Source organism: Typha angustifolia, chromosome 3 (genome assembly GCF_048772165.1).
Source record: "Typha angustifolia cultivar Huaian chromosome 3, ASM4877216v1, whole genome shotgun sequence".
NCBI classification, from domain to species: domain Eukaryota; kingdom Viridiplantae; phylum Streptophyta; class Magnoliopsida; order Poales; family Typhaceae; genus Typha; species Typha angustifolia.
This window is the reverse complement of record NC_133241.1, coordinates 6809963-6819227: the sequence shown is the minus strand read 5'-3', so window position 1 is coordinate 6819227 and position 9265 is coordinate 6809963. Positions and strand designations below refer to the sequence as shown.

The 9265-nt window shown below is 35.7% G+C and overlaps 2 protein-coding genes across 2 annotated transcripts; both read right to left on the bottom strand.

The window, feature by feature from the left end:
• Positions 1–299: 299 nt before the first annotated feature.
• On the bottom strand, positions 300–4147 carry LOC140758411 (NADH dehydrogenase [ubiquinone] 1 beta subcomplex subunit 3-B-like). The gene is made up of 2 exons (XM_073094560.1): positions 3847–4147; positions 300–620 (listed from the first exon to the last, which is right to left on the bottom strand). Exon 1 carries the CDS (start codon positions 4067–4069, stop codon positions 3872–3874), a length of 198 nt encoding a protein of 65 aa, XP_072950661.1. The 5' UTR covers positions 4070–4147; the 3' UTR covers positions 300–620; positions 3847–3871.
• Positions 4148–5423: 1276 nt separating this feature from the next.
• Positions 5424–7341, bottom strand: LOC140758089 (GDSL esterase/lipase At3g26430-like). Its single transcript, XM_073094115.1, has 5 exons — positions 7078–7341; positions 6630–6839; positions 6375–6535; positions 6038–6308; positions 5424–5825 (listed from the first exon to the last, which is right to left on the bottom strand). The coding sequence occupies exons 1-5, from the start codon at positions 7313–7315 to the stop codon at positions 5563–5565; spliced, it is 1143 nt and encodes a 380-aa protein (XP_072950216.1). The 5' UTR covers positions 7316–7341; the 3' UTR covers positions 5424–5562.
• Between the last annotated feature and the right edge of the window lie 1924 nt (positions 7342–9265).

Genomic DNA, 9265 nt, shown 5'->3' with positions numbered 1-9265 from the left:
CAGGAATTCATTTCTTAATAGGATCCTAATTGATAAGGTCTTACCTAAATTGACTAACCCAATTTAGATAATAACTCAATGCGGACATCCCCCGCATATAGGCTTATCATATCTATCAATTGACTAATTCAATTGATTATTTGAATTAAAAATCAACTCAACAAATTAAATGTGAAGATAAGTTGAGTTTAATTAGACCAATTAGACTAAAATTGGACTCAAACAACTTTATTTTGGTCAAATTAAAGATGATGCCCACATCACAACATGACAGAGATAGAGCCAAAAAATTTGAGCAGTTAGACCATGAAAATTTTCAACCACATAAACACTTTAACTGATTCCTTGAAAGGAGAGTACAAGGTTGGCCAAATATTGAGCGCCACAAGCCTTATGCAGAACTGAAGAACACAACAACATACCATGACAATAGAAAATATCTTGTTTGATAGAAGATAAACTCACTAAGTTAACCAGTAATTTGTCCCTGGTTGGTGATTATGAAGCTGGTTCAGGGAAACAACTTAGTTCAGATACAATGATAGTGTGCCATTCAGATGGAAGAAGACCATGAGCAGGAAATACTAGAAGATGACAAACTTTCTTTTCAGTTATTCCACCTGCAAAACATTATTATGCTTAGTAGAATTATATCATTTTCAGCAACAAACTGTCAACCTAATGAATGATAAAGATAACTGTAAAATAACTGGAGCTTAGTCCCCACTTCTTCTCCCAGAAAGAAAAAAAGAAAAACTAAAAAGAAGATATGTTTCCTGTAGTAGAAGATACAATGATACTGCTGACCTGAAAGAGAAAAAACTAAAGAGATGGAATTACCGTCATTGTGGTGTTATTTCTATATAAGCACTTGAAATTCTCATTTAACAGATGGCAACATTGTATAGCCGAAGTGAGAAAAGAATGATAGTAAGAGAACAATATCAAGGCACATACACAGAGGAAACCACACATGAAATCAAGCAAATGCATATTATCATAAGGCCTTACTGCATCAACTAGTACCCCACTTTCCCTTCTTTTGTAGTTACTGTCTTAGAAAAAGAGACCTTTAATCTCCCACATATGAACCTAACCGTGCTGTTCCTGAATCGTTGATTACAGAAAACAATGAACTTAGTACTTGAGAAATCCTATTTGTGTTCCAAAACTTCATAAAAATCACACCCAATCAATATTTGCTTTCCAACACTACATAATTTGTCGTCTAAAGAGGAGTTCATACAGACCATCTCTACAGAGTCCTTAGTTACTTTGTAAGCATTGAATAATACATCACCTGAAAAGGAACTGACTAGGTTGGAAATCAATTAACAGTTTAACACAACCAAAGACGATTGAGCCTTTTGATCATGGTTAAGTTTATGGTCCAATAGCCCCATCTACAACAAAGCATCCATAGGCGAATGTCATGCAGTAGACCAGACCAACAAGGGAACAGTACACATTAGATATTATTAATTAACAATTGATAATAATCTGAATCAGCTTTGCTATAAACATGTAATTTTGCAACAGCAAGATCTAATATCCTTTTTCTCCCTCTATTGTGCTATGAACATACCTTGCAATTTTCTCGTATAGGATCTTTCACTATAAAAGGTACATCTAACTTACGTTGCAGAAACTTATTCAATTAAGAGCTGATGTGAATTATTTATCAGAATTACAATATCCTAAGGATACTTAAAGCTTTCAAGATTATAGGAGGAAAGTCTATTCATTAGTCGTTACACACAAAAACCTGATTACACGGAGATTCCTTTAAAATCTTTCAATCAAAAAATCTTTTAACTCCAGATAACGGACATAGCCTAGTGAGAGTGGCCAACTAAAACTCTTGTACTCTTCAATCCTCTACTCACCTACTTCACTAGTTCTGGTGCCAAGTGACAGATTTTCTAGAAAAAAAAATGTCAAAATATTCAGAATTAAGGCAGGACAATGAGAATATGAAAATAAGGGCTTGTGCGGCTATAATTTGGGTAAAATATGAACCGACTCCTGGGACTGGACAACTTTATATAGACCAATATGTAAATTTGGCAAAAGGATTCAAAACACTGTAAATCCCTAAATTAGCTCTCCCATGACCATATCAGTTAGGCAAATTTGTCATCTTTTTCAACTCTGAGACATTGTAGAGTCTTTATGTGATCACTGGCATGGCAGATACACACATCCAGATTTACACTTGCTTGATAAGAACGCCGTCCAAACTATCTGATCATGGTTGGTAGATGGATAAGAATATCTTGAACTAGTTGATTATAATTCAACTAATATGCATGTTCACTTGATTGCCTATCCATGCCAATAAATTTCACAATATTGGTGGCTTCACTTCCCAAGTATTGGTTCAGCACTAAAATGTATAAAAGATTGAACTTTTGTAGTCCTGCAATGAAGCGTTTTAATCAGGATAATTCTTAAGGAAATCTCCAGAGCATCCACACTAATTAGGTTATAACATTGCTAGCTCTGCTGATAAATATGCCAGGAAAAGTGAAAAACCAAAGATAGTTTCCTTTCCAAGATCAAATATAGACATCACATTCAAAGATCAAACCTGGCACCATATACTATAGAGAATGAAAGCTTTCAATCTCAAAATTTCAGTATTCCTACCACAACAAGAGTCTATCTTAAATGTTGTGGTTATAATTAAGGGGCTGTTTGGTTAGAGGTTTTTATAAATGCTGCATTAATAGATAATCGTTGTGGTTATAACTAAGGGGTTGTTTGGTTGGAGGTTTTTATAAACGCTGCATTAATAGATACATGTCTAACCCAAAAATCATTGTTTTATTTGGTGTATCAAATTTAAAAAACTATATTTTAAAAAACTAATTAAACTCATATATGATTTTTTGGCACCCATTTGATCCAAGTGGATGCCAAAAGACAGCATCTAACATAACTTAACCCATCTCTCTTCTCTCATTTTAACCAAAATTTAATTTTCTATTTCAACTGAAATTTAATTTTGTTTTAATTGAAAATATTAGTTCGAGTCTTTTGGTTCTAAAAAATACAACCAAATACTTATAATTATAATGTCAAAATAGTATTATAAAATACAACAATCAAATCCATATTTATCAAATACATTATTATAAAATACAACAAATCAAACATGTGTTTAACAAATACAGCATTATAGAATACAATCAACCAAACAATCTATTTGTTTCTCTAGAAATAACATCCAGAGAAACATATATTTCTTATTGCATATGTATTTCTAAATACAACAAACCAAACAGCCCATAAACCTATTACATATAACCCATCAATTCTTGTAAAACAATCATTTATAAGGGATACAAAAGGGGAAACTTGATAAAATATAACTTCCTAATCTAAACATAGATGCAAAGCACTATCCCCAATTTCTTCAGCAACATTTAATTCTAGAACATATATAAATAGTTGTAACCAGGCCGGGATGAAGCTACTATTTGAAGTAATAGGAAGATTCAGATAAACCCTAATCCCTATACAAGAAACAAGATCCAAATTTTACACGTAAACAAAAAAAAAACAAGGAACTGATCAACTATAGAGAAACGAAGCGCCCAAAGTTATCACCATTTTCCACAAAAGAAATCCATTCCCCTAAAAGAAGAATCATATGTACCCCGAAAATAAATTGAACTGCAGAAAAAATCTCCATCTGCATCGATAACCCAAAAATCGACCAAATACCCATTTAAAAACTAGCTTTTTCCCCTCGACACCAGTATGGGCGACGACCCAACTCAGATTTTTCGAGAAACACAAGAGCATCAAACAATAACGATTTAAACAACGGCAAGCAGATACCTTTCTCCGGTGATTGGATTCCCTCTCAGTGATGGGTGGAGCCGGGATCGGATTGGTAGATGCGGTTGTACGCGGCCTCGCCGACGAGGTAGATCCCGAAGGCGACGAGGGCGATGCCGAGCCCCGGGGTCGCGTGGCGGAGTTGGTTCGTCACCATCGGATGCTTCCTCCACTCGTCTCGCCGCCGGAAGAACTCCCCCGTTGGTCCCAATGGCTTCCCCATCTCTCTCTCTCTCTCTCTCTCTCTCTCTCTCTCTTCCGATCTCTTCCTTAGATTCTTCGAACGAGACCGAGACTTGGATGCAAGAGTTTCCGATCTTTTTCAACAAGCAAATCAGGCCTAATAATAGAGCTGGCCCGTTGCAAAATTAGGCCTTTAATAGGCCTACGAGCCCACAATTGCAAAGTTGACCTTTTAATGGAACTATGTTATATAATATATATATATATATATGCCCCCATTGGGCCTTGACCAGATTGGGCTTGATAAATATTTGTGGGGGTACTATGGTAAAATCACAGGGAAATTTTTTTTCAGACACGACTTTTGGCTTGAAAAGACTAATATGCCCCTGGTTTACTTAATCCACGTTCATAGTTTAGAAAGAAAAAGGAGATGTTTAAATTGATTAAACTCCCTTCTAAATCTTTGATTAAATTTTCCCAATGGTAATATATCAATTTGCCTTAGATAAAACTCAAAAAAATATACATACTATTATATATATATATACTTTGTTGGGATGTGGAACAAGTGTGCCTCACACTCACACTCACTTGACCAATCCTTCCACCTCCCAAGGTTCTGGTTGCCCTGCAGTGATGCATAACCCAAGTTGCACTCATGGATTCTCTCCAAGATGTAACCTCTCATAATGCAACTTGATCTTGATCTTGCTCACAAAAAGAGAAGAGAGAGAGAGAGAGAGAGGATTTCTTTGTGGCATTCAAGGAGTACAACTCTAGTATAGAATGTTGGTTTCTATGTTCTTTTCCATAAAAAATGAACACTTTGCTTGCCTCAGTTGTGAGTTGATCCGCAAAGTAATGCTCATAAACTTCATTGATTGAGGACAACAATCATATAAAGGCAAGAACTGTGATGTGTGTGTATATTATAAATTATCGCTCATTAAAGTCTGAATCCAAAAAGGATAAGAAGTTTTCTACTTATGTTTGTTTGCTACAGTTCGATCACAATAGTGGAAGTCTTCTCAAATACAATCTGAACTTTGGTGGTAAAAATATAGTCGAACTGCGTAAATCTTAGTTACTATTTTGTTTTGATTTATTTCATTCTTTTCTCATCGGTCGTCGACCGAGTGTTTTCTTACTGATTATTTTTGCAGACACAACAAATAAATTGTTTGAAGCTATCAATTTCTGGATCAATTTGATCAAAGTGGCTAGCTTGCAAGTTATAAATTCATTCCAGTTCTTGGAATAGCTTGGAAGCTTCCCCCATCCCAGCTGACCATCCTTGATAACTCAGCCTCACTTATTAAAGTTAGGTGAGCAAGAAAGGAATAAATGATTGTATCCACCTGCCCCAACCTGTCATTCTGTCTTCTGTGAAATTATCCAAAGTTTGATTGCAAAGAGCCAATTTGTTGTGCATTATTCCAGTTACAAGAAAGTAGGCAACAATCCTGAGTCAATTTTTGTAGCTTGTAAGTAAGTATTAAGACTAGTACTACACTGTTGTGTTCTTTTGGATCACTTCAGATGGCAAGCGAACCCTAATGGAACCGGAGGATCCGAATACCGACCCGCGGATATCCGGTCGAAGATCCATTTGTTTGCAGATTCAGTGTAATGAGCTCCATCCCAATTGATTCTTTTCAGAGGATCCTTGCATGATTTTCCTAGTAAAACATCAATGCCATTGATGTTAGCGGTTTTGCCGCACCTCGCGGTCGGATTAAAGTTGTATTTACCGCCCCCGAATCCGCAACAAGCTCTAAGTGGATGCTCAAATCCTGAAATGATCTGAAAATTCTTAGCATATGTATAAAGAATAAGAATCTTCTTTAAAACCTATACAATCTTTGATGGAATAACCAGCTTAATAATATAGTACCACCTCAGTGCATAGGTCTTAGATCTTCCCTTGATTCCAGATCAAATTTCCTTTACACTACATCAATAGGAAATAAATTTTGAAAGAAAAAAAAGATTGAGGAACTCTTACCATACTCCTTAGCATGTCTAAACAGTGAGTACTTGACCGAGAAAATGTCGACTAACGTAATCGCCGCGAGAGGCAGATCCTTTCTGATTTGGATCACTGTTTCATTGAGCATCTTGTTAAATTTTCTAGCCAGATCGTTGAATGAAATGCTGCATCCGATTCGATCGAATTGCGTAGGTTTGAGTTGCAGCTGGACGAGAACATAAGGCAAGCAGCCTAGGGGACCAGTGTTATGAATCCAGAAGTACCTCCCTCCTATTCTATATATGCTCTGCGATACTAATTGCATTAGTTCATACTACTGAATGGAAGACATTGCACAGTGTGACATACATACCTTGATCACTTCAGAGAACTCTTTCAGAGCACCTGGGAGATACTCTTCCACTGATTTGTTGAGGAAATATAGTGCAGTGAGATCATTCTGCCCGATATCGATCGTATACAATGCTTTCGAGAAGTAGTACTCTTTAGGCATCAAACCTTTGAAAATTCCACCTATGTGCAATCCATTTGCAACAAAAGCACTGGTAAATTTAGAACATTACAACCAAGTTACTGTTAAAAATAAAAGAAAAGAATAGTGGCTCGCCTTGTTTGTAGACCAATTGAGACCTCCACTTGAACTGCAAGAATTGCTTCAGTTGCACATCTAGAGAGAAAGGGCTATAAGAACCAAGAGGAAGTATCGAATTCTGCGGCGAAATCGTCGATAATGCGGTGGCGAAGTTCGCACCATGGCTAAAGTTTGTGCCCAGTGAATCCAGGTATGAGCTAACACGAGGCAATCCAAGTCTTTCAGCTGAAATTATTTTTCAACACTCCATCCATTAGATATGATGATTAGATACACTAGTGGTATCAGATCAGGCTAATGTGCATCACCAACAAAAACCATAATAGCCACTAATTCATATGGCATGATACTTGCAACCAATGCAACTTTGCATTCACACTGTGACTGCTTGCCAATTGCCATATCTACTCAATTACCAACTAGAGTACATAGTCAATAGGATAAAGTTGAGATGAATTCGCACCGATGAAGTCTATGATGAGGCGGCCGTCGGAGAATCTTCCGGCCGGGTACCTGAAGAAGGTCTCTCCATATGGTAGAGTGACAGGGCCAATTGAGAAGGAAGAGGAGAGGCCGCCGGTGTCGGAATTCGAGTCCCCGAGGTTGAAGATGGCTGGGAAATTGCATTGAGAGGTTGAAACAGGGAGGAAGAGGAGAAGAAATGGGTGAAGTAAGAGGAGGCCAAGAAGAAGAGGTCTCATAACTGAGTAGCTACTGGTAGCTGGAACAGAACAAAGGAGGTTGTTTTGGTGGTTGAGTTAGTTTATATAGAGAGATAAAACAGTGACACTAGAAGAGAAAATAAAAATAAAAAAGGATTCAATTAATCTTTTTTATCCGCTCAAAACTTTAAGTTTTTAGAATAGCATATGAGTTATTATAGTATGATATCTATTTTTTAAGCCTTTTTAAAGAGGTCGCAAGCCGATTAAAAGGAATCACCGTTCTCTATCGACTTAGATTTTGAAACCAGAATATCCTCAATTTGAATTCCAAAAATCTATCGCAGTGATCATCCTTGCAACAAAAATACAAACTCATGGTGCTAAATGGTAAACCCCCAACCCCAAAAAGGAAGAAAAAAGAAACTAATAACCACAAGAAAATTAGGGTTCTATTGACCTTTCCAGGTCAATCTTGCCAAACTGCTCCTGGAATTGGGGCTGAACATGGGCCTAGACACCAGATCTAAACTGCAGAATTTTTTTCATTTTTTTTAAAGACAAGTTGACTAACAGCAAAAGGAAGTTTAGTTTGACTTGGCCAATCCTCACATCTACAATTAAAGTTTTGCTTCTCTAAAAGTTTTGCCAAGACCCACCAATGATGTGATTTGTTTGCACTCTAGTTCACTCATCAATATAACAAGTATATACATATATATATATATATGAGATAAGAGAGGGAGAGGGAGAGAGGGGGAGAGAGAGAGAGGAGAGTTGAGTGGCAGTGAGAGAGAGTTGTGACAGCGAATAGTGTGAGTGGCATCAAGAAAAACCTAAGGTGAGAGTTTCCAACCAAATTAGCTCTCCTTTAAAACTTATTTTTCTAAGTAAAGATTAGCATTTAATATGTATCATTTGTTTTCTAACAAAACACTAAATTATTCAGTATATTTTCTTTCAATAAAAATACTGATTATATCAGTGTTTTACTAAGACCAGCATATTACTTTTGGCCGAATAAAACGCCTAAATATGTATCATTTTTTTTTCTAACGAAACACTAAATTATTCAGTATATTTTCTTTCAATAAAAATACTAATCATATCAGTGTTTTACTAAGACGACCATTTTACTTTTTGACCGGATAAAATACCTAACCGTTTAAGATTTTACTTAAGGACTAGAGTGAAATATAATCTTTTTAATATTAAGTTTTGGGTATACTCTATTTGAGTAAATAAAGTGTTAAAAGAAGTGTAGTTTGGTCAAAAACTCCCTAACCTAATTGTTGCTTCTTTAAAATCAAGTCCTCCTCATCTTGTGATGGCATGTCGTATTCCAACAACTTGGACAATGTCGGTCTACCGTTGTTTAGTCTCTATATATATAGAGAGAGAGAGGTTTTCAAAATATTATAATCACTATTAAGTTCTTTAAAAATTTATAAGATTGAAATAATAATTTGAGAAATAATTAAAAAATTATTTATAATAGATGGATGAAAAGATGAGAGAGAGAGAGAGAAAAAAAAGTGAATAAAAAAATAGCAATAGTATTATTGAGATTAATGGTTATTTATTTTCTATAATAATATAAGAATGCTTACATCAGAATACTAGTTAATGAGGGCTAAATCATTTGGTTTACTCGCTAATTTATCGTATTAGGGGCATAATCTAGGACATTAGCGGCACACGATAAAGTAATGCCATTTTGGCGGCTACTTAAGAAGTCGGCATTTACTTCTTATATTAAAGGGGATGTACGAAGGTGACGTTATCCTAATCGACCATTTGGCATGGCCGGTGCCCAAACTTCTTTTGAAACTTTGCATATAACACCCTATATTTTTTATATTTATAAATAGAACTTTATAATTTAGTAAAAATATAGAGAAATTATTTTGTGTTTTACTTTTTAAATGACTAAAATGCCCTTACTATATGTTAGGTTTAGTTTAATTAGGTTTGGTAGAGTTAGTATAG